At 39.3% G+C, this 25,809-nt stretch overlaps 2 protein-coding genes across 2 annotated transcripts; both read right to left on the reverse strand.

Annotated features, from left to right (window-relative positions):
* Positions 1-602: 602 nt before the first annotated feature.
* tmem234 (transmembrane protein 234) lies at positions 603-4,382 on the reverse strand. Its single transcript, XM_047392952.1, has 5 exons — positions 4,169-4,382; positions 2,708-2,859; positions 2,554-2,620; positions 1,439-1,531; positions 603-1,320 (listed from the first exon to the last, which is right to left on the reverse strand). Exons 1-5 carry the CDS (start codon positions 4,179-4,181, stop codon positions 1,211-1,213), a joined length of 435 nt encoding a protein of 144 aa, XP_047248908.1. The 5' UTR covers positions 4,182-4,382; the 3' UTR covers positions 603-1,210.
* A 2,942-nt stretch (positions 4,383-7,324) lies between these two features.
* Positions 7,325-24,501, reverse strand: LOC124855848 (non-compact myelin associated protein). Its single transcript, XM_047345967.1, has 4 exons — positions 24,263-24,501; positions 9,273-9,376; positions 8,797-8,881; positions 7,325-8,231 (listed from the first exon to the last, which is right to left on the reverse strand). The coding sequence occupies exons 2-4, from the start codon at positions 9,361-9,363 to the stop codon at positions 7,943-7,945; spliced, it is 465 nt and encodes a 154-aa protein (XP_047201923.1). The 5' UTR covers positions 9,364-9,376; positions 24,263-24,501; the 3' UTR covers positions 7,325-7,942.
* Positions 24,502-25,809: the final 1,308 nt, after the last annotated feature.

The following is a 25,809-nucleotide window of genomic DNA, read 5'->3' on the forward strand; positions in this document are numbered from 1 at the left end:
ATTCCGTTTACCATCTGCTGTTGGGACACGTCCAACCCTTCTTGTGGCCTTTAGGATGCTGGGAGCTATTGTTTATATCAGCTGTGGGAATCTACTGCAGTGAGACTGTATAACAACCAGCCGGATATTTTATTACCATGACTTCTTGATACTTAGAAAATAACAGCTGCAAGTATAGCGTTTAAAACAGTTGTATGAGAAACGATTGCATCAATGTCAGAATGTTTGCAAGCTCATCTGTTCTTCATTATGTTCTGCCATGGCCCAATGTTGACCTTTCTTTTTGAATCAGGTGTGTTGAACTGGGGCAACATTTAAAATAAGCAGGACATCAGTTTCTTTCCCCCAAAAGCTGAAAGTGGTTCAGTACTAAGATATCAGCAACGGCATTTGAACTGATTAAAACAGCGAGTTATTTGTGCAGTGTCTTAAATCCATGAAATGCTGTAATAAAAATATATATTCCCATGTGTGTCGACTGTGCTTTTGATTTTAGTTTCTTCTCATAAAATCACCTCAGCGATTGGATGATAAAGGATACTTAGTCATGTTTTTTTTAAATAAATATTCTTTATAACAAGGAGTTACAATTTAAAGAGAAATGAGATTTACAAAACTATTTATTTAAAACAAAAACAATCTTAACACTTCAGTTGTGAATGGAATAATTATTGTAAATATAAATTAACCAATTATTGATGACTTAAATATTTCAATAATGTAAAGAAAGAAAAACAAAACATAAAACTGGAAATCAGGAAATTCAGGAGACTGAGAAAGAAAATTTAGAGCATTATCAGCTGATTAAAGGTTTGTTTAAATATATGTACATATAAATGGTCCTGTTCAAACCTATTCTCTAACAGTTTGTTGTCTCCACAGCATCTGTGGAAATTCCTCTCCCACGGAAGTAAAAGCTAACGACAACCATTTTCTATGTGAGCACCGTAAATCTAGTTCATCTCTGGAGTGAACCCTCCTTGAACCCACTTCCTCTTCAGCATCTTCTTCCTTTGGCAGGTCTTTTGAAGTCCAACATGAGTAAATCTGGGAGCAGTTCTCCTTCCATGACGGTTTTCTCTAAACACTTTCTGCCTAAATCTAAACTGTCCCCTCCAGTCCTGCTAAAGATCCAGCTTTGGTCTTCTTTTCTTTCCCACTGAGTGATCTCCTGGCAGGACAGGAGATTTTACTCCCATCTTCATCTCCATCAGACCTGAGGCTGGCTTACATTCTGTCTGTCGGTGTGTTTGCCTTCAACAGAGCTTATAACACACAGCGTGATGCCAGCCATGGTGAGGAACATTCCCACAACAGCTCCTGCAGAATGAAGTGGAGGAAAACTATTTCTACTGAGGCATGTCCAAAGAGACAGAACATGTTGAATAATGGATGCTTCAAACAGATGAGGAAGGACCAAGAAGGACACATGACTCACGTTTGCCTCCGATCTCTTCACCCAGTAACTTGCCAGTCAGCAGAGTGCAAAGGAAGGTGAGGGAGTTTGCCACAGGAACAGCAAGAGATAAATCTGGTTTGAAAACAAAACATCAAATCTAGATTTATGAACACAGAACCAGTGAGAGGTCCATCCACACGTCTAGTCCTTGTCATTACTGGTCCAACATGTACCAGAACAACTGGTTCAATAGGCAAAAATACAGCTGCATCTGAACAAATTAGAATATCATCTAAACATGAATTTATTTAAGTAATTACCCTAAGGATTGATAGGTTTTATTTCTATAAATATTTATGTTTGTGGCTAAAGGTTAATAAAAACCCAAAAGTTCTGTTTCTATATTACATCAGATCAATGAAAAGGGTTCATTTAAAAATCTGTGGTTCTACTGGACAGTATGTCCATGTACTGCACTGTATCTGTACTCAGTATTTGGTTGGTCCTCCAGCATAAATTACTGCATCAGTGCAGCGTGGAGGAGATCAACCTGTGGTTCTGCTGAGGTGTTATAGCAGCGTTCAGGTCATCTGAATCTGACAGCAGTACACCCATGTGGGTGGAAGGCTGCAGACATCCCTGTTGGTTACACACCTTTTTCTACCACACTTTTTCCATCCACTAAACTTTCTATTGTTATACTTGGACACAGCACAGATCTTTTGTGTCCCATCCTCCTTGTTGATGGCGTCAACGACTATCAGCTGGACAACTGTCAAGTCAGCAGTCATCCCCATGATTGTGTCGGCCATAACCTGGCTACAACATAACATGTCTGTATTAAAAGTAGTTTTGTATTATTATTATTATTATTATGGTTACGTAGTATTCAAATTTTCTGAGAAACTAAATTTTGGATTTTCATTGGCAGAAATATAATGAATGATGCGGATAATGAAATGAACAAAAATACATGCTTGAAATATACCACTGTGTGTAATGCCTGTATATGATACATGAATCTTTGTTTTTGAATGGAACCACTGAAATGAAGTGTTGATGATGATACTCTAGTTTATTGAGATGTACGTGTTTAATATATGAGAGACGAGAATCAGACATCGATCGTTTTACTTATGAGGTGTGTTTCCTACCAGTGGTTGACAGTGTATAAAAGTAAACCAGAGATCCACTCTGGTTTAGAAGAAATGGGACCAAGTACTAGAAAGAAACACACATGGAAAGGTTCAGCTCAGCAAATAACAGAGGTAATCCAAACAGGAAATATTTCACCATCTTACAACATACCTTCATGTTTAGAAGAAGAAACTTGATTTCAGCAAGCAGCTGAGAGACTCGGTTGCTTTCAGTCACATTTTCTATCCCCTCGGAGCCTTTTTTCAGGAAAGGGTTTGTGCAGCCCCACAGCAGCGACACCAGAACCAGACTCAGCACTTCCACTTCCAACACAAACCAGAGTTACATCTCTGCCCGCTTCAAACAGAGGGCATTTTACTATACTGCTGCTGGTTCACGGTAAAAATACACCACAGTTCAATAAAATCCTGACTAAAGGGCTATTTCACAGAATTTACCAAATCTGGACTACCTCTGGTCTATTTAGTGCCAAAATTTAAACTTCGTTATACTAAACATTTTACAGTTAGTAAAAACAATACTTGGGTCAACCCCTGGACAGAATTATTCTACACTATTGACAGATTAAATAAAACACCAGTATTTAAATTGAGTTTTAACAAATTGTATTCGTAGAACCGGTAATGAGTGGATATGAACTCTGCTCAGGTTTGAGCTGTACTTTTTAAGCCATGTACCCTCTGTATGAAATGGGCAAAAAAAAAACTTAAAACTGCAGTTTTTCTCTTTTTGCAAACTGAAAGAGGTTTTCACAAATCTCAGACTCAGTTCTAGAGTTAATACTGTATTTGATTCATGGAGAGAGACATTTAAAAGCTGCAGGATTGAAGCCGTGGCCCCCTGTTTAGATCGTTTCTGTGAAGGTTTGACTGGTCTAGATATTGTGATGTTCAAACTGGACCTCATCTAAAGTAGTCTGAAGCCGAAAATGCCTTAAAATCACCATGTCTGGGTTGTCATATAGAATACAAGTAAAACAAACTGTACTGTACATTCAGTCCATGTTTGACCTGCCTTGATTGTGCAGTTTTTAGGGTGGACCATTTATAATGAGGTAAAGCCTTAAGATTGCTGTTTTTCTGTTTTCAAAACTTTTACTTTTAACAATCTGTATTTTAGAAAAGATGTGTTGCTAAATAAAAAGCTTCAAAAATGGCCTTTTTGAGTTTTCAAAAACTGACAGTTTCGCAAATCTAAAACTGTGGTATAGAATCTATCATTAATGTAAAATTATTTCAGTCGAGATTCAAAAATTACAATTTTTAAAAAATAAAATCGATAATGACTACATAACAATGCAGTACTAATTTTGAATGTTTTAAATATTTAAAAAGTGGAGCGGATCAAATCTGGTCCAGGTTAGTTAAACGCATTGAAATAGCCCTTTACCCAAGAACCGACTGGGATGCTAAACAACAAACAGGAAGTTAGCAACTTGCTACACCTGACCTGATACGAGCTACGCTACTTCCGTAGCATAGCCTGTATTAGCTTTCCTAACGTTATACGGCTGGTTAAAAAGGAAGCAGAACATCTGAATAAACACAATGTCGACTTTAAAGATGGCAAATAGTATTTTACAACAGCACAAATCCGACCGATACCACTCACCTACAGTCACCATTGTCAGGTCAGCTGCATCGTAGTCACCTTCAAGTCGCGTTCAAGACTCCACTGGTTGTTGGTTAACGTTTTTAAACCAAGCAATGGTTACTCATATTCTCGCGTAGTCTGTATATACTATTTCATATAATCTGATGATTTAAACTTAAAAATAAGAAACAAGTTAAAATACAGATCAATTTCACGTCGACTCCATTTTTATTGCGCTAAATACAAATGAACCTGTTCACTTGAATGTACCATGAAACTCTCCATTTTCGTGTAGCCAGGTTGTGCCGCCAGAGGGCGCAGTAACTCCTTAACAACCTTTTGGGTTTAGGCAATGGGTTTCTAGCCCTTAGAACATCTTAGAGCCTCACTTAGACATTGAGAGGTCTTGCAAATCCGCTCACAAATGTCAACGTCGTCTCAATTAATTAAATGGCACAATAACCACAGTAATGTCTAATTTGAACTGTTTCAGTTTTTAAGGCTCAATCACATTTGTTAGGTCTAATAAATCTTATCTTAGGTCTAATTTATGTCTGCTAAATACAAGAATATTGAGAGATACATTTTACTTTTTAGAAACTAAGAGCTGGGAGCTCAGAATGAGGGACAAGCGGTAAAATGGGTTTCAGTCTCAGAAATGAAGAGGTAAAGCCACTTGTAATTGCATAGTGCAATAACCTTCAATGTCTGGTTTGAAGATTTCTAATAAATCATGTTTGGTATCACTGTTAATTATTATTAATAGTAATTATTATTATTAATATAAATAATAACAAAACTAGAATATTGCTTAATTTGCTAAAACATTTTAGTGATACATTTTCCTATCATTCACAGTTACTCTTACCAAAAATAGATTTAGCTCACTATTTCTCTGTTTAAAATATATAGTCACATCAATCAGAACTATAAAAGCTAAAGTAATGTTTAGTTTAATGTATTCTAATTTATTACTAAGGTCACAAACTGTTGGCATAAGTATAGTTGGAATCAGATCAATCATCAGTTTACTTAAATTGTCTGAAGATTTGCCTCGTGCAGGGATGGGCAAATCCATTCTTCGAGGGCCAGTGTCCTTCAACTTGGCTGAATTACCTCCACCACCAAAATGCAGTCAAGTTCTGCACAGGCGCATTGTTGAGCCATACATTTGATTCAGGAACCCACCAGGGGAACATATTCTAAAACAGAGTTGGGGAACTTCCCCAGTCCTCAAGGGGTTAGTGTCCTGCATGTTTTAGATTGGCTTCAAGTAGAAAGACAACTATTTGTCTACTTTTATATGTACATGAACTTAGATGACATGCTATTCCTAATCTATATGGTCCACTTCGTTGATGGACCCACCGTTGCCACCAATAGCAACTTTAACTATTCTGTAAACATCTTCTACAAGGCTTAGGAGTGTGTTCATTGTTAGATGAGAAAACCAGAATTCCACCAACCTTTATACACCTGCAGCCCTGGAAATGACTGGAACACCAGAATTCATTGATTTGGTGGTGTCACCCAATGATATACCCAATAATATACTGATTATTTGTAGTATTTACACAGTCATATTCAATAAATTAGAATATGTGTTCCCATGTAGCTTATTTGTTAGATTAAAAGTAACTTTTGAAAAGATTTACTTTCTAAGCAGGTATTCAGCATACTTCGGTGTGTTACTGGACCGACTGGAGAAGTGGGTATTTCTGGTCCAGTATTTGACTGGTTTGAGTCTTACTTGAAGGACAGGGAAATATTATGTGTCAATAGGTAACTTTACATCAGAGTTGACAAAAACCACATGGGGGGTTCCCCAAGGTTCCATCCTGGGACCCCCGGACCCCCTGTGATCTACATGCTCCTCCTAGCTCAGATCACACCAAAAGTAATTATTATTTTTGGACCAGAGGAGGAGCGATTAAGAGTCAGCACACAGCTTCAGTTACTACGGTTAGAAACAACAGATCAAGCCAGAAATCTGGGTGTATTGATGGACTCAGACCTGAACCTTCAGAGGCACATAAAGACAATCACTGGGTCAGCCTTCACTCATCTGAAGAACATTTCCAGAATTAAAGGACTAATGTCCCAGCAGGACCTTGAAAAACTCATCAATGCATGTATCTTTAGTCGAATTAATAACTGCAACATTGTCTTCACAGGTGTGCCTAAAAAGTCAATCTGACATGTGTAGCTGATCCAGAACGCTGCTGTCTGCGTCCTCACTAGAATTAAGGAAGTAGAGCACATCACCCCAGTTGTAAAGTCCTTACACTGGCTTGGTGTTATTTTATAAATTACTGAATGGCTTAGCATCAAGATACATTAAAGATTTGTTGTTGTATCAACCTTCCAGACCACTCAGGTCTAACAACCAGAAACAAACATGGAGAAGAAGCATTCAGTTCTTCTGCTCAACTAATCTGGAACAAATTTCCAGAAAACTGCAAAAAACGCTGAATCCTTGAGGTCTTTTAAATCAAGGTTAAAAAACGATTGGTTTAGAGTTTTTTGACTGTTCTATTTAACCTATAAACTGAAACATCGTTAGTGTCAGACTGTGGTCTTCTCTACTTTTCTTTACTTTCTTTCATTGTGCCACTGCAATGTATTTTATATATGTTTATTTCTTTTGTTTTCATCATGTTAAACATTTTGAATTGTCTTGTTGCTGAAATGTTCTGTACAAATAAACTTGCCTTGCCCTTTCATTAAGCCCACATTTCTGTATTAAAATGTTTGTTTTATTAGTCTAATGTTATATTCTAATCTTAAATCTCATATTTTCATTAGCTGTAAGCAAAAAACCCCTTTCTATTCAATAAAAATAAAGGCTTGAAAAGAGGCACCGCCCTGTGTGTAATTAATCCATAAAATGTGTTTCACTTATTGAATTGATTTATTGAAATAAATGAACTTATAACTTACTATTCTAATAATATTCTTATTTATTAAATGAGTGTATATTATGTATATAACTGATGATTTATTGGATTTTAACTACTATATGGTAAAATACCAAGCAACATGAAAGAAAGGCTTATTCTACTCTATCTGTTTTGTTTATCTTTTTTGGACCACCATAACTATTTCCCAGTGATCTGTCTCCATGGTACATTCCAAATCTTTAAACAAAATGAAATCCCAAATTAAAACATTAAACACTGTTTTTTTTTTTTTTATAATCATGACTCATAAAGAAAGACAAAAAATAAAAAATAAAAAATACACAAGGAGCAGTGAAAATAAAGTGCAAAGTACTTAAGGGTCAAATTAAGGATTCACATCAATGGGTGGTTTTGCTGACAGATGCTAACCAAAACATATTTATAAAATCTAATTAAAACTAATCATACACTGCTTTATATGCGATTATGATGTCTCTGAATAAACTCTGGACACGATCCTGGATGCTCAGAGACAAAAGCAGAGTTTGAGAACCATTACCTATAGCTGTCATATTTCACTGCATTCTTCAAATACATTATGTTTTCTCAGAAAACACTGAAATCAGTCAAAAAAGCAGTTCTTCATCAGATTGCCTTCATGCAATGTCCTTCATAATCCAAGGTGCCTGAATGTGATACCACTTTGTTCATGATGCACATTATGGACTTCTTGTAATCTGAGCAGTCACCTGCGGTGGCTCAGTCCGTGTTCAGACTAAGAGAACACGAAGATCCCCGATTCCCACAGGATTCAGTCAGCACAGTGTGTGGTCAGGTTTGAAGGTAAAACATCAGTCAGCGCCCGTTTTCAGCTTGAGCTGCAGTCTGTGTGCTATGTGTTTATTTGAGAGGGCGTCTCATGTATGGTGACCACAGTGGATTCACTGTAGTCGCTGGTGGTGCTGAACTGCTCCATGTGATTTCCCTCCGCACTGCTGAGCTCCACTCTGGGCAGCTGGAAGCCATTCTCTGATGCTGAGTTTGAGTTGATGATGCTGCTCGACACAGAGTTGACCCCCATGGAGTTGAGAGGCACGCTGCCATTAACTGTAGACTGGGACATCTTTGGACGAGGTCTGGAGCCCGCTCTGTCTCCTAGGAGTCTAGATGTATGTGTCCGCCTGGCCAAGAAGAGAACAAAATAACAGTAATTATTTTTTGTGATCAGGCTACAAACATGTTGAATTGTTATTTTAATAGCACACAATAATGTCAAAGAAGCAAGAATGTGTTTACAAAGCCAGATAAATGTATGTATAACCCCTACATTTTCCTAATGTTTTTTTTTTTATTGTGATTTTATTCAAAAGGCTAACAGAAGCTACTACATAATTGTTTTAAAATTTTTTTAACAAATCAAAATCTGAAAAAAATGTGGTGTATTTTTTTATTCATCCCCCTTCGCACTGATACCCAGAAATACATTTCAGCACAACCAATTGCCTTCAGAAATCACCTAATTAGTAACAAGAATCCACATGTGTGTGAAGAAGCTAGAAGAAGTCTATTTGCCCTTTAGAACAAGTCCTGTGGACCAGTACCAGTCCAAGGGTCTATTGGTACCAGGCCACAGAGTAAATTGTAATTGTGGAATTGCTTAGATCAAAGAAATCTAATGTGATAAAATAAAAATAGATCCAGCCGTGTAGAATCAGACCGATTTGATATGCAGGAATGTCATCCTACCTGTTGTACGTCTTCAGGATGATGAGTACAACGGCAAGAATGATGATGATGCCTATGACAATAACAGCAATCATAGCCCCAGAGCCTAAGAACCAGACACAGAAAGAAAGAGACGTGAACTTGATGAAAGGCCGGTTTTGTCTTGAGTGTACATTCGAAAATCTGTACTTTGTTCACATTTTCTGTTTTGTCTGTGGCACAACTCTTTGGAGTATCTTCCAGAAATGTTGCAACATAACAACGGCATCCCTCGCTTGTAAACAAAGGATGACAAATATTTTTTGGTACATGCATGGGAACCACTCCTGTACACACCGTCATAAACTCTACGACAGAACAAATTGTCACTGATGAAGCATGATGGGAGATTTTTGCAGGTTTTGTCAGCAGCAAGAACAGCGTGTTTTATTATTTCTACCAAATATGGCGAAGAGACTAAAACATAAACATGCACAAAAAGTAGACTTGTTTCTTACTCTGGATAAGTATTTGTTCTTTAGACTTTGTCACAGAGGTTGTGTTTGAAGGAGCTGTAGTGATGGTCACAGGTGAAGTAGATGAACTCATTTTCAGCAATAACCTGCAAGAAAAAGAAAAAGTTAATGCTATTATCTACAACAACTTTCAGATGCCGAAGCAATGCTGGGACCTCTGCAGAAGGTGTCATTCAGATAAGGACAAGAACAGTCAGTCAGTCATTTTCTACCACTTATTCCATAGCGGGTCACGGGGAAGCTGGTGCCTATCTCCAGCAGTCTATGGGCAGGAGGTGGGGTACACCTTGGACAGGTTGCCAGTCCTTTGCAGGGCAACACACAAACAACCATACACACACTCATTCATACACCTAAAGGCAATTTAGAGAGACCAATTAACCTAACAGGCATGTCTTTGGACTGTGGGAGGAAGCCGGAGTACCCGGTGAGAACCCACGCATGCACAGGGAGAACATGCAAACTCCATGCAGAAAGACCCCAGGCCGGGAATCGAACCCAGGACCTTCTTGCTGCAAGGCAACAGTGCTACAAGAACAGTCTGAGGAGATTTAAAATATATTTGTAGTAAAAAAGAAAGAAACTAACATGTGGCGCCTGCGGAAACCGACACAACATTCAAGGGAAGGCAACATTCTTGCACAAAATCATTCAGAGTTCTTTACATGAAAATAAGGGAACAATTGTTTTAAAGATAAGAAATATTTTTATACATAATAACAAAATTAAATACTTTGAAATAGAAACATTAAAATGTATATTTTCAAGAAGCAAATAATGAAGACATGATCAATTTGGTGAAGTAATTGTTGACCTCTGTGGGAAAACTGGAGAAAACAGTAATGATTTCAGTCCTCTTTTAAAGGAACCACACGCTGCAGCAAGAACTCTGATGAAAATTAAAAAGAGAGATCATATTTCTCCTATTTTAGCTTCTCTTCATTGGCTTCCTGTTAAATCCAGAATATAATTTAAAATTCTCCTCCTCACATATAAAGCCCTTAATGATCTAGCTCCATCATACATCAGAGATCTGATTGGTCCATATGTTCCTAACAGAGCACTTCGTTCTCAGACTGCAGGTTTACTGGTGGTTCCTAGAGTCTCTAGAAGTAGAATGAGAGGCAGATCCTTTAGTTATCAGGCTCCTCTCCTGTGGAACCAGCTCCCAGTTTTAGTCCGTGAGGCAGACACCCTGTCTACTTTTAAGGCTAGGCTTTGCTGTTTTTTCAGCTTTTAACTTTATGTTCTCTCTCTGTTTTTTTCTCTTTCTAGAAGCTACACCTGGCCTGGGTCTGTTTAGCTGTAGTACCGTCCTAGAGAGGGACATCGGCCAAGCTGCTGCTGCCAACAACTTAATGCTCACCTTCTACAGATGATCCACTTGGCCCTGTCTTTGAGTGTTTAACCCTGACTCTCTTGTTAAGTTAGCTGACGATTGGTTTTCTGAGCCGCTCGCAAATGCCTGTACACACAGAGACACTGAATGGCGGTGCAAACACTAGCTCCGAAATACAGTAGTACCCAGGTGCTTTGTTAGATCTGCCACCTGGATGTCAAGCTCCAGATGTTTTCAGAACAGCCCCGAATCTCATGAAAGAAGACATGTAGGAGTTCATGTCTGTTCAAAAGATGTATTAAGCCCCAAAATGACAGACTTCACATTTTTATTTAAAAACAATCAGATTTGTTTCTATTGTGTTCCATATGATCACTGCCCACTCCACCTAACCTGACAATGAGTCTGGAGGAAAAGAAGACAAAAAGTGGTTATTTGCGCACCGCGACTGCGCAACTACAAGGCAATTTGTCCATTCTGGAGAAGTCCAGAATGGCTGTTCAGTCCAGAAGCGTTGGCCTGCCTCAATAATTACCTGAAAAGTTACACTAAGCTCATCAAACAGGGCTACAATAGGGGAGGCGGCTCATTTCAGAGCAGCCGTGGAGCCAACCAGAGAGTGGGAGCCTGGTGGGGGTGTTTGCCCAGGAACAGGTGGAAGCAGAGCGGCTTGACCCAGACTGAAGTTAGCATTAAACCTGAGAGCTGGCTCAGAATGGACTAATTGTAAGCTAGCGACAATCACTTATTCATCCAGCAAGACATGAGGTTGAGGTTCACTAATGAACATCATCAGGGTCATGATGAGAGACTTTCACCTGAGCTACAGGTGAAGTTAAATGGCCTGATCGTGATAGACAATAGTAGGAACCCTCTCTGTGAGCTTCTAGCTGGATCTGCATCATGATGTGAAAAATATATGATCCCTTACCTTAGTCAAAATCAAAGCATTTAACCTTAAAATTACAAAATGCATTGAAAGGTCCTTCAGATCACCCCATTACATCACATGGCTGCAGCCAGTCCTATAGTCCAGTACTACATGCAGACAGAACCAGGTGTTGCTCAATAAACAAGAAAAATATCTCCTGGTGCCAGAAAGACACATTAGAAAGAGCAACAGTAAGCCTCCCTCTTCTCTTTCATATCTTCTGATCCTAAACATACAGCTCTGGGTTGTTTAAAGGTACAGAATTAATAAGAATAAGAATTAATAAGAAATAAATCATAGTTAATCAGAGGTGGATCACAGCATAGTTAAAATAAATAAATGTGTTTTTAGGGTCTGACCATTCCATTAAAATGTAAGAAAATCAATTTTATATCAGTTTTCGTTTTATAAATGTAAGAAATTTTGACAATGGAGCCTCAGGGTGAGAGAGAGTAAGAGTAAAATTTTAAAAAGTAATTTCCATAGATGAGAAAATAAGCAAATTTATTTGAGCCACAGTAACCACAGTTTCTCTGAGTTTAAGACCAACTTTAGTCTGATGGACTGAGCAGAAAGTATTTTCTAAATATCACGAAATGTGTCTTTATCTGCTTCAGCCAAATGTTTTTATCATCAGTTGTAAACAGTTTCTTTTTATCCTTCACGTCAACTACTAATAAAAAATTAAAACCAAGTCAAATTATTGTGAAGCTTTTTTGTTTGATTCACAATAATTTACATTCAATGAAAACCCAGCCCAGGCAGAGAGCTGCTACATGTCATGTGTTACTTTAACTTTAAGTGACTTATAAACTGGGCCGCTGTCTGATGAAAATTAAATAATTTAGTGCCTGGGCTAAAGACCCCAATGGTTCAGACCCTAAAAACGCCCCTGGTGGTGCCTCTGCTGAATAAGTTAATTTATTCCATGATGGAGCTTTTAACTGGAATTATTCATATGTGGAATCATTGAAATGAATTGAAATACAAATAATCCATTCCGGACCCCCAAAACAACACAATGCAGCATTCATGAATATGAAGATGCTCTAAAAATGTTAAATATTTGGTTCTGTGTTAGAAAAAATATAAAGTAAAAGTAAGCCTTTTATTAATTGCTGAATTGATGTGGAACAAAAAAACTGCAAAGTAAATACAAAGAAAAAAGGAAAGTAAAAACAGTAAAAGCGTATGAATGAATTTCTAAAACAGTAACGCCAAATTTGTCTGAATCCTTTTACAAAAGTAAGTGATTCAATAAATAAATAACTAGGCAGAGAGCTCAACCCCTCCAATGCTAGACCCAAAGTTATGCCCTTGTCAGGACGAGACAGTGAAAGACTGGCTGTGAATTTACTGTAGAAATGTGTAGGTGTTGCTGAGGTAATTATATACACCAAGTTGTCAAAAAGGAGGACAAGACAGTGTGAAATGTCAGATAATCATGAAGCAGTCACATGGATTTTGACATCTGGGACTGTAAAACCAAAAAGATCCATCCTTGACTTGTTTTTAAACTTCTATACCAACACACAACACACTTTTGGCCCTTTTTTTACCTAACAATGTCATGCTGTTTTCAGCAAACAAAACGGAAAGTCATGTCAAATTTTTCCGTCACCTCAGCGCAGTTTTCAGATCTCCATCTAATCTAACGTTATGTATCATGCAGAGATCCTCTGTTGTTTTGGAGGATCCCTGATACCATTCAGAAAACAAGCTGAACACAGCCTTGGGTCAGGGCTGTCCCTGCAAACGATACCTCCCTGAGTGAAGAAAATGGCTTGCTCATAAATTATTCTCAGTGTCCTAGTTTAGATGAAGTATTGCAGTAAATATTTTAGATTAAGATGAATTGTAGTGTTGGAAGTAGTGAGGCTGCAGTGCGTCAACTGAGACTGAACCACAGCAGCACATGGAACAGCTGTCACAACCTTGCTGAATTTGCATTGGCAATAAAAAGATGAGAACTCCAGCACATGGAAACTGAAGACACACACAGAAAACCAGTCTGCTGCAGTATTTCCTCTCTAAATCTGATCCACCTGTCTGTGGATTGCAGTCAAATTAACCAGAATGTATGCAAAACCCTTAAATTCAAAACATGTCTAAAGATATTGTTGAACTATATAAACTTGTGAGTTATGGAAATCAATGAAAAGGTGTTAATGACTGCCGGTGTTATAATAGGAAAAGTTTTATTTCTCTTGTTAATTCTGATTTAATCTGGTCAGCCATCTAACTTTGAAAGGTAAACTTCACAGAAAACACTCATGCAGAAAACAAAAGGTGGAATTAAATATCAAACCGTCAAAACTCAGTGGTTTTCTAAAAAATCTCTTATTTCAATTCAATTCAATTCAAAGATACTTTATTGATCCCCGAGGGGAAATTAGAATTCCAGTACAACCCATCCAAACATACATCATGACACAAGACAAGGGGGGGACGGGTCACCGAGGCTTTGCTGCCCACTCACAGCCCTTGTTAGATGAGAAAAGAGGCCACATTAGGAAAGTAGAGGAAAAAAAATCATATTTCACACTTTATCCTTAGCAGGATACAGTTTGAGATTGCAAAAAACCTCAGAACAAAGAAGCAACAAGTTGACAAAACAACATCATGCTGGGAACGGTGAAGGTGGTGTGAGGGGGTGCATATGTTTATCTTGAGCATGTGTGTGTGTGCAAGTGAGTGTGTGTAAGTAAGTCCATGAAGCACTGTCACAGAGGCCATTGTCCTCGATGGTACGTTGGAAGGTCCATCAACTGGCCACAAAGTTCTGAGCAGGTCCACAGATGTCCTCAGGGAAGGGAGGGGGCAGATGGTGCAGAGTGTCATTTTACATAACTTCCAGGAGAAGTTGAAGATAGCCAGCCATCAAGGCTGTGCAGGGGAGCCAGATTCAGAAAAACAATAATGATTTGGGTTAGGCTGACTCTTAATTTTCCGTCAGCTTTGAGAGTCTCGCTGGTGCTTCTCAAAGGTGAATCCAAACAGCCAAATTCCTGGTCTTTTACCAGATCCGAGCAAACAACTTTCTCCAAGATTTATCCCATTTCACCCCTGAGTCCAGGAACCGCAACCTGCCTGCGATCCTGTGTAAGGATCACATCCAGTCTGCGATTCAGCTCACGTAACATCTCAGTCTGAGTGCTGATCGCTTTGAAGATCCCATCATACATGCCAGGTAGCCTCACAATGGCCAGAACAGCTGCTGACATTCTCCGAATTTCTCGATATGCCAGGTAACCGCTGACTCCAAAAAGCAGAAATCCTGATATCAAACATCCAATTATATACACATCTTCCACATCCTCAACTGACATTATCGACAAACACACAACCCTCCACTTCTGCCAGGAGTCCATTGTGTAGCCAGAGAAAAACGTCCGGACAAGTTGGGCTCTCCTTCACCCTGGCTTCTCATCGAGAAAATTTGATCAGTTGCATTGAGAGACCAGCTGACCAAATCCATAACTAAGAATTTGGAAGATATGCAAGAAGAGGCTCCAAAGACAAGATACAGAGCTGAAGCAGGGCAGATATGGGAGGGGGTGGGAGACAGAAAAAAAGCGTCCTCCTCCACCGAGAGCAGAAAGCAGAATGACCTTAAGGGTTATGTTTTTTTACAGGTAGACAAACATTTCCTTAGGTAAACAGTTAAACAGAGAAGGACAATGATGCTACCATGTCAGTACAATAGATGTTAATCACAGCTAAGAGCTGGTAAGCTAATAATTTTAAAACTATTCTCAAACTAAGGTTCCAAATTTGACCTTTCACCCATGTTACTGGCCCAGCCTTGTCCCCATGCTGCTTCCAGGGGAAAATAAATGTTCTGGACTGTCTAGCTGCCTCCCCTTTGTGTTTCTGTCAGCAGAGTAAGGCCAGACATGTACTTGTTATCACCAAGCAGGCCTATGTAGAAATTAACCACCAGTCTTTCTACTATGGTTACAAGCTGCCAGGTAGAGAATGTAACTCCCTCTAGAACAGCTTTTAAAAAAATCTAGAACCTATCTTCTTCGAAAGACCTTTACGAGTTTGCCACAACAGCCTCTTACCAATGCCAGGAGGAATGTAAGCCTGTCTTTTTATTTAATAAATAGTTACATGTTTTAAAAATTGAATGTGAATCAGCTTCCGCTTGGAGATAGTTTTATCTGCAAGGGAATGTTGGTTTAGATTCCGGGTCTCTCCTTGAGTCTAATAAATGTCGTAGAACAAAACAGTAAAATCTATTTTTATTATTAGCCGTCCAAACAGATGTTTAATGAATCTGCTTCTGATTGGCTGATCAGGCCCTCATTGCGACTCTTTCTCTGGAAGCTGCAAATGTCTGAGGCAGCTGAGTTCTGACTTCAACAGATCAATAGAACCAGCAGCTTTTAGACTAGCAAGTCAATAAAAACCCTGATCAACTGGTTCAATTTGGTTGCAATAAATGTTTTTGTTTAAATTGAACACTTTGTTGCTTTCATCTGATTTTTGTGTAAAATTCTTTGTATCACCTGGTTCTGAATCTAAAGTGAGGGACCACATAGAAACCCAATGAAATGAACCAGAACCATCAGCCTTTTAGGTCTGAGTGACCTGCAGGGCAGACAGAACTGCTGTTAGAGGCAGCCAAAAGACTGAGGTACGTGATAACCCGGAGACCCACAGAGAATGCACTTTTTTTCCCTGGTCTGTCACATTTGTCATTGAATGAGAAGCTGACCGATCAAAGATGGTTCACAAATGTAAAATTGCTCCTTCTTTTCCTCTCCTACAGTCTTCTCCTGTGATTCTCTTTCTTTTAACCCCTGAGAGAGCTGTAAAAGTTGCTAAAAGTTAAACCCTAAATCAGCAGAGCTATTTTGAATGTTCATCTATTATGCAAAAAACGTTCCCCTCTGCTGTAGAAATAGTTTCTCTAGTCACAGACTTTTGTCTTTGCGATTTACATTAATTGCTTTCTCCTGGTGGGTGTTGTGTAACTGAGAAATAGCTCATGCATCTTTAAATCTGTGAGAAAAATGACCTAAAGGGAAGTAAAATGCTGATCCTTTAGACAAATGTTTGATAGATTATGGGCCTGATTTATTTTTATGTTGAGCCACATAGTTTATCAAATATGAGCCTTGCATGTCTGGGACACAATGTGAATTTTCCGTTTATGACCCCAAACAACGAGAGTGATAAAGAAATTTTACTGACATGAAAATGAAGAAGCAGAGAGTTAAATCCCTTTGGTCATTTCACACACTGCAGCGAAGTAAAGAATCAAGCTGCAATTTATGACAGACTCATGAGGCTTGTGTAGATATTTCTGTGTACTGAACATGTTATCCAGCTTCCTACTCAATGGCAAATACGGCATCATTGACTCTTTAAGTGTTGACACACTATTTACCACAAAGGTTAATAATGACATCTATCACATTTACACTCTACAGACCTGACAGCTCCAGATAAGTGATTGGATTGTACGCTGCAATGGTTGGCAACACAACTGTTTTAGTAAAATGAAGTAGAACATCATACAGAAGAAGATGGAAAAAGATATTTTAAAAAACCTAAAATTCTCTGCATTCATTTTAATATTTTTCTACCAGGGCTGATACACAAAGTAACACAGAAACAGAGACGAGTTTTAAAAGCAATCATAGCAATGCAGTCAGTCATCAAAGTGTTTTATTTCTTCTTTTATCAGTCTATCACCTTTGTATAGCCACTTAATCCTTGGAGGCGTCTATATCAACTGCTCAATGGGAGAGGGGAAGGCACACCCTGGACAGGTCACCAGTCCATCACAGTGCAGCATACAGGATGAACAACACATTTAGAGGTATCAGTTAACTTAATATGCACATTTTGTATTGTGAAAGAAAGCTGGAGTTCCCAGAGAGAGCTGAAGCATGTAGAAGGGGTCAACATGAGAACTCCATGTAGAAAAGCATCTGAACGAGATATAAACCCATCTGTTACTCTTAATTTCTATACGTTTTTCCATCTTTGCGCAGCCATCTTCAGAGATTCTAAAACAGTCCTCAGAACAGAGGCAGCTTTTTTATCAGCTTGTTCAGCTTTTTGAAGTTACTAGCTCCGATACTGCTCCCCTTACAGATGATGGCAGAGGAGATTGCACTCTCCACAGCAACCTAGAAGATCTATAGGATCTTGCTGCAAACACTGACAGACCTAAGCATTGCTCATAAATTACAGCCTGCTCTGAAACATCTGGTATACTGCCTTGCTTTGGTGTCTCCAGTCCAGTCTGTTATCGAGGTGGACATCAAGGAATTTATACTCCTCCACCACCTCCACTTCTTCTCCATTAATGGAAATAGTGTTTGTCACATTCCTGTTTCTCATATCTACAATCTTCTCCTTTGTCTTGCTCACATTCAAGATACGATGATTGTTCCCACACTATGCCACCAAGCAGACCACAAGACCTCTGAGCTCCATCTCTGATGCACCCGGGAACCACAGAGGGATCTGAGTATTCCTGCAAATGACAGAACTCTGACTTGAACACAAAGCCAAATATGGAAAAAAATGAAAAGGAAAGGTAGGCGTAAAGTCTCCTGTGGTACTTTGGTCCTGCTGACAACCTGGTCAGACACACAATCTTTCAATCTCACAATCTGTGGTCTGTTTGTCAGGTAGTCATTGTTCCAGGCAATTGTGGAGGAATCCATTTGTGTCATCTGGAGTTTCCAACACAGTAAATCAGCCTGAATTGTGTTGAATTCTCTTCCAGAGTTACCATAGGCCTCCTGACTGCTTCTCTGATTAATGCTCTTGTTTCCCAGCCTGTCATTTTGGGTGGATGTCCATGTCTTGCTAGGTTTGCAGTTGGTCCATCCTCAATGTTTCAATGTTTAAAAGAGCTTAGAGATCTTCAAAGCTTGGGATATTGTATAATCACCTAGCCCTTCTCCACAACTCTCTCCCTGACCTGTCTGCTGTGCTTCTTGGCCTTCATGATGCTGTTTGTTCCCTAAGGTTCTCTAACAATCCTCTGAGGCCAGAAACCGAACAGCTGAATTTATACTGAGATTAAAATACAAACAGTTGGACTCTGTTTTTTAATTAGGTGACTTTTGATGTCCAGTGGTTGCACTGGGTTTTATTTAGGAATATTAGAGTAAAGGGGTCATGAATAAAAATGACCTCTTTGAGAACCTTTCAGATTTTATTTGTATAGTGTGCTACCATGCTATGGTTGTAACATGATAAAATGTGAAAATCTTCAAGGGATGTAAATAGGTTCGCAAGTCACCGTAAATCCACAGCTTCTAACAACAATACATGTGCGGTGAGATACTCTCAACAACAAAATGTGAAAACCACATAACTGACAAGATGCATGACAAAACTCTGGTATTTCAGCTTCATACACATAACATTTGTTCATTGTAGAAATGCTGTGTGAGACACAGCAGATTCCTTGGAAGAGGAAACTCCTCCTTTTCACACCTTAAACTAAATCACATGTAGTTAACTCCTGCGCCACTCCCTATCCCAATGTAGCTCCATAATAACACAACTGTGTGTGCTCAACACTGACTAATAAATACACCCTATGTTCTCTGAGAAATGCGGGTTCAAACATTTAAAGAGTTAAGGTTGCTTTAATGGCTGTGTGAGATCCTGCAGTCTATCACTATTATAACTGGAGAGTTTTACTAGCACCACTACATGAATTAGTTTCCATGTTTTAAAACCTGCTCTGGATGTTTTACTGAATAGCTACTTTCACTTAATTGTAAAGCAGTCCTTTACAGCCTATTTACAAGCTGCACTAATTTTGCTGCTCTAAATGCATTTAGCAGAGGAAGTTAGGCACTGATTGGAAGTACCAACAGCCATAAACACGCATCCTTTTTTAATCCTGCTCACAAAACAGACATTATTGAAAAGTAACCCTCAAACACCAGATGTGCATATGTATATTTGTTTTATTGCTATTCAAGATTTCATTGTAAATATGGAATAAAATACTGAAAACTGGACTTTTTTGGCTCACAGGTCCCATCCAAATGTGGCCAAGTCAAAGTTATTGAAAGTTCAATTTGGTTAGCCCATTTCAGTACCCACCTTTAAACACCATTTTCATTCTGTTTAGATGGAAGTCACTGTGGTTATTCTTTTTATCTCCATTCAACAGAAATGTGCTTGGGGAGGAAATGTGTGTGACTTATACCAAGGACCATGAACCTGTAAGGTTGGCATAGAGGACAGTCACTGAACACAAATTAAGTTTGTGTGTAGTTCTGGATTCACAGCCTGCTAATCATTTGTTGAAAGTATTCAGAACCTTCTGAATTCTTTGAACCTTCAGGGGGGTGATGGGACCCAACAAACCCTTATCCATCTTCCATGTTTAGGACAAAGGCCTAGCCACTGCTCTCTTCATGTGTAAGGTCCATTCTGACTTCTACAAAACACAATGCAACCCTTTAGTTTCCTAATCAGCTCTCACTAACCAAGATCTGCCTGCTGGACTGCAACAATCCACCGCTTGGTGGCCAGACAGCTTTAGTTACAGGTGGACTTAAGAAACAATGAAAGAACAGAGAAACCCGGAGGTGATTTCTTTATGTTGAAGAAGCGACCAGGTTCCTTCAGAAATGACTAAAAGACTGACTTAAAACATGGGACAAGGATAGCTGTCAGAACTGTTCTGCTCATAAAACAAAATGAGTTTGCACCAGGAGTGAAACTCCATCTGCAGACTGTTAATAAAGAAACTAACAGGGCATTTAAGCACAGAACAGCAGGATACTGGTTAACATCCTGGACTTGAGTTCAACTTGTTTATCCTTCGATTTAGTTTGATGTAACCAGGACTGGACCTGAAAAACAGCTGAATAACCTGCTCTTCCCAAAACACACTGCCCTCTGATTCACATGTACTGAAACGCCAGCAAGCAAAGACCACGTTATGTTACGTTATGCAACATGTGCTCCACCAGACCAGCCATCTTGTACACCGTTCCTTGGGTGAAGACGACCAGATAAACTCTTGTTGTTTCACACCTACACTTACACACACCCACACGCACATTAAATGTCTATGTATTGACTTCCATTCATTTTGCATTTATTTCTCTGAAGTGACCCTAACCCAAAACCTAAGCAAATCTCAGTTGACATCTTAGTCCTTAAACCTAAACCAATAACTCAAAAACCGCCCAGGCTTCGGACACACACACACACACACACACACACACACACACACACACACACACACACACACACACACACACACACACACACACTCTTGTTTTGCTATATGTAGTGAGGACCATCTGTTGACTCCCATTGACTTCCATTGATCATTGATTTTCAGTCATTTTCAACCCTTTCTATGCCCTAACCCTGACAATAACCCTAAACCTAACTATTACCAGTGCTTACCTAACCCTAACCCTAACCTTAACCTAAACTCAATTCACACCTTAGTCCTAAACCTAACCGTTAGCAAAATAGGTCGTGAGGACCAGCAAAATGTCCTCACTTTGGTACAAACGGTCCTCAATTTGATGGTGAAATCGGGAAAATGGTTCTCACTGTGATGACAAGACAGGAACACACACTCACACACACACACACACACACACACACACACCCAGTCCTGGTGTCTATGTGATTATTCCTAATAATGTCATTACTGATTAATGACTGTCTTTAGACAGTTATTAATATTGGTTAAGAACCAGAGTAGTTCCTGTGAAATACATCAGTGATGTTGGTCCATAAGAGACGTTTCCCCAACAGTCTGGTTTCAAATGTTGGTTTGATCTCATGTTACATACCTAACATAATGGTATGTAAATTCACAAAAACACGAAACATGTTATTTTTTCTTTTTCATTTCTTCACCATGTTAAAAAATTTGTAACCAATCCAGTTACGCTGCGCTACTGTTAAAGTCACCTCCCCATCTGCAGGTTCTTTCCTAGTAACAGCTATTTATTTCTTTTTCCACAAACTGCTATTCTCAAATGCTACAAACTCAATATCCTCTCTTCAACCATGAGTAAATAAATCATGTGCTCATTCATTTCAGACAGAATGACTCGATGCTGAACAGGAACTCTTCAGTTTCCCCTTTTCTTTTCACCGAGGAAAGAACAGGCGAAGCTTAAGGGTAGTTCAGCTTTGCTCTCTACAGAACTGTAAATACAGCGGTCTCCAGCGCACATAAACACAATCAGAGTGTGACCTTTACCACATTTTGCCCAGTGTCAATATTTGAGAAGGTTAATGAGGAGAACAGAGGGCCTATTAGCAACCTTAAAAGAGCAGATATGAAATTCGAGACCAAAGAAGTGAACTTCCCACTTCATTTGTTTTCTCAGCTGTCACGCTGATGAGAGATTTAGATCTGTGACATTTATTGATCTGAATAAGTCATCAAAGGATCAGGAGCATGACGTCATTCAAAGGACACATGCGGTGGCGCGTCATTAGGTGAACAAATAGTAGAAACCGTAGCACGACATTTAAATAGTGAATTTAATTTGATAAAAACAATAAATATGAGAGGCAAAACTCATATGTACTTAAAGGTGACAAACATAATAATCAGAATCTAAATAACACCTGACGTTTCCTGTTTTGTCAGGTAGTGTTGTGTGATACAAAACCTTAAAGAAACACCACGCTGCTTTACTCCTGAAACACCTGTTAATGTCCAAGAATCCCTCAAAAAACAGGAAAATTTGTTAATAAAAAAGAAAGCTGGAAGAAGAATTGACACCGAGCTTAGAACACAGTTTTCCTCCGCAGCACATGGCACACATAAGAAAAGACAAATGGATTTCTATAGCGAAGGAAAAGGGCTTCTGAGCCGTCGAGTAAATAAGCCTTTATTCTAGTCAGTGTGTCTACGGCAGGGCTTTGATTGATGCATTCATTGAAAGTGTCTAAAACAGTCTGACGGGTGTGAAAGGAAAACAAAAAAGAAAGACAGAACCAGTCAGAAATGGGAAAACAGTTTAGAAAGGACAAACAAAAGACTAGATTTATGTTCACAGTTTTTTATAAGAATGATTAAACCCTGGTCCCTGCTACTTCTGATCATCCATCCAGGATCCTATTTCTGACTTTGAGACATACAAATCTAGGAGGAAATTTCCCTCCAGATACATTGGTTAAATAATAAATTTTTTATCACATGTAATTCAGTACCTATCTGAGTTCAATGGAATAACAGAACAAAGTACACTAAACTGAGAACAATGTCCTTAGAACCATGATTAAAAGGGAACCTTAAAGCCAGAATAAATTAAAACTGTTTTTGTGCATTGTGAGAAAACGGGTAAAACAATCTTTCCATTCTCACTTAAACATTTTAGATTATCAAATAAATGTTAATATCAGAAAAATACAAGTTTCTATATAATGATCTATTGATATGATATATTGAGAAAAAAATGATCCAAACCAAGCTGGCCATGTGCGAAAAAGTAAAGGCCACCCCATGTTAAATCATGTGATTAACCATCATTTTTCATCAGCCACGCACAAGGCTGATTACCGCCAGACCCGTAGATTAAAAGTCACTTGAGTAGAACCAGTTTGACATCATGAAGTAGACTAAAAGAGCTCAAAAACAGCACAATCTGACCTAATCTAAAGAAATTCAGGAACAGAAGAAATCTATCAGTCCGGAAAGGGTTGCAAAGCCATTTATAGGACTTTAAAAATGGCCTCGGAGAGTTCCGAGGACAAAACCATGACTGACCAAAAAAACAATGAGGCCCATCCTCAAAAAAAAGCATCTTGATGATCCCCAAGACTTTTGGGAAATATTCTTTGCAGTGATGATTTGAAAGGTTCACATCTTGCAACATCTAGTGTAAAAAAAACACAGAATTTCAGAAAAAGAACACCATGCTAACACTCAAACATGGTGGTGGTGGTGTGATGGTCTGGGTCTCCTTTGCTGCCTAAGGATTTGAACGACTTGTCGTAATTGATGGAACCTTGAACTCTGCTCTCTACCAGAAAGTCCTGAAGAAGAACATACAGCTGTCAGTTTATGGCCTTAAGTTCAGGCGTACTTGGGTTATGCAGCAGAACAAACACTCCACCAAATCCACCTTTGGATGGCTCAGAGAAGCAAAATAAAGGTTTTGGTGTGGCCCAGTCAAAGTTTAGACTTAAATCCAATTGAGATGTTGTGGTATGACCTTAGACAGGTCATACTCAGGAACCCTCCAGTGTGGTGAATTCAAAACAATTCAGTATAGATAATTCCTCCAAAGCAGAATTATTGCAAACACTTGGTGGCAGTTATTTCTATCAAGGTGGCACAACCACTTGCTAGGTTTAGGGGGCAATTACTTTTTTTTATAAAGGGTCATGTTGGTTTAGCTTTTTTCCCTTAATGAACAAACTCATTTAAAAACTGCTTGTTGGTATTTCCTCTGATTATCTTTGTCTAATTTTAATATGTTTAATGATCTGAAACATTATAGTGTGACATAAACAGCAACAACAGAAGGGTAAATATGTTTTCACAGCACTGAACAGCAGATCCAGAATCAGAGTTTTGAATATGTACAGCAGGACTGCGCCCATGGCAGACTCGCTTTCCTACAGCGTTAGTGACAGCTGAGGACCTGCTAGATGCAACAGATATGTGACATCAGCAAGAGATCTGCTACACAAACATTTAGAAGCAGCTTTTTGACCTACCAAACTGTCTGTTCCGTGGTTTCAGCTCAAGTCCTTTCCAGATGGGCGCTGAGCAGTGTAGGACCCCTCTATGTCAGCTGACTGAAGGAGGCATAGTTCACCTGAGGGGGTTGGAAGATCACAGAAGATCTGTTCAAGGAGACAGATGAGAAAAGAGCAGGCTTCAAGTAGAAAGAAAAACGGGTCCAGCTGCGATAAAACTAGGAAACCTAAAGAGCAGACATGGAGAGAGTCTAAAACCAAGCAGAGGTGTGTCGGTGTGTGGTTTCAGTGAGTATTATAGGAGGGAGGAGAGTGAATGGACAAAGGAGGAGGAGACTCCACGTTTGCTATGCACCAAGTTGCTCATCTGTGAGGGAGGAACCATCTCAGGCAGCTGGTTTTTCTGGTCCTTCCGCCTGGCCCTAAGGTGTGCCGGGCCCACTGATCAAAAGAAGGGCTGACTGCTTTCACCATAACCATGGCCTTTGAGTATTATGTTTGTACCTCCCATAAAGGTGTGCAACACAGAGCAGAGCACTTGAAGTCAGTTATTGAAAACATACAGGTCCTTCTCAAAAAATTAGCATATTGTGATAAAGTTCATTATTTTCCATAATGTCATGATGAAAATTTAACATTCATATATTTTAGATTCATTGCACACTAACTGAAATATTTCAGGTCTTTTATTGTCTTAATACGGATGATTTTGGCATACAGCTCATGAAAACCCAAAATTCCTATCTCACAAAATTAGCATATCATTAAAAGGGTCTCTAAACGAGCTATGAACCTAATCATCTGAATCAACGAGTTAACTCTAAACACCTGCAAAAGATTCCTGAGGCCTTTAAAACTCCCAGCCTGGTTCATCACTCAAAACCCCAATCATGGGTAAGACTGCCGACCTGACTGCTGTCCAGAAGGCCACTATTGACACCCTCAAGCAAGAGGGTAAGACACAGAAAGACATTTCTGAACGAATAGGCTGTTCCCAGAGTGCTGTATCAAGGCACCTCAGTGGGAAGTCTGTGGGAAGGAAAAAGTGTGGCAGAAAACGCTGCACAACGAGAAGAGGTGACCGGACCCTGAGGAAGATTGTGGAGAAGGGCCGATTATAGACCTTGGGGGACCTGCGGAAGCAGTGGACTGAGTCTGGAGTAGAAACATCCAGAGCCACCGTGCACAGGCGTGTGCAGGAAATGGGCTACAGGTGCCGCATTCCCCAGGTCAAGCCACTTTTGAACCAGAAACAGCGGCAGAAGCGCCTGACCTGGGCTACAGCACGACCTGGCACCTGCTCACAGTGTCAAAACCACTGGTAACTGGTTTACTGACCATGGTATCAATGTGCTCAATTGGCCTGCCAACTCTCCTGACCTGAACCCCATAGAGAATCTGTGGGATATTGTGAAGAGAACGTTGAGAGACTCAAGACCCAACACTCTGGATGAGCTAAAGGCCGCTATCGAAGCATCCTGGGCCTCCATAAGACCTCAGCAGTGCCACAGGTTGATTGCCTCCATGCCACGCCGCATTGAAGCAGTCATTTCTGCCTAAGGATT

The sequence above is a fragment of the Girardinichthys multiradiatus genome, chromosome 19 (assembly GCF_021462225.1).
Source record: "Girardinichthys multiradiatus isolate DD_20200921_A chromosome 19, DD_fGirMul_XY1, whole genome shotgun sequence".
Classification (NCBI taxonomy): domain Eukaryota; kingdom Metazoa; phylum Chordata; class Actinopteri; order Cyprinodontiformes; family Goodeidae; genus Girardinichthys; species Girardinichthys multiradiatus.

Coding starts and splice junctions, on each gene's coding strand:
- LOC124855848 (XM_047345967.1), bottom strand. CDS start 9,363: ATGAGTTCATCTACTTCACCTGTGACCATCACTACAGCTCCTTCAAAC. Junction 8,882..9,272: donor AGAACAAATACTTATCCAGA/GTAAGAAACAAG, acceptor TCTGGTTCTTAG/GCTCTGGGGCTATGATTGCT. Junction 8,232..8,796: donor ATCCTGAAGACGTACAACAG/GTAGGATGACAT, acceptor CTTCTTGGCCAG/GCGGACACATACATCTAGAC.
- tmem234 (XM_047392952.1), bottom strand. Junction 2,621..2,707: donor TTCTTCTTCTAAACATGAAG/GTATGTTGTAAG, acceptor GTTTCTTTCTAG/TACTTGGTCCCATTTCTTCT. Junction 1,532..2,553: donor TTATACACTGTCAACCACTG/GTAGGAAACACA, acceptor TTTTCAAACCAG/ATTTATCTCTTGCTGTTCCT.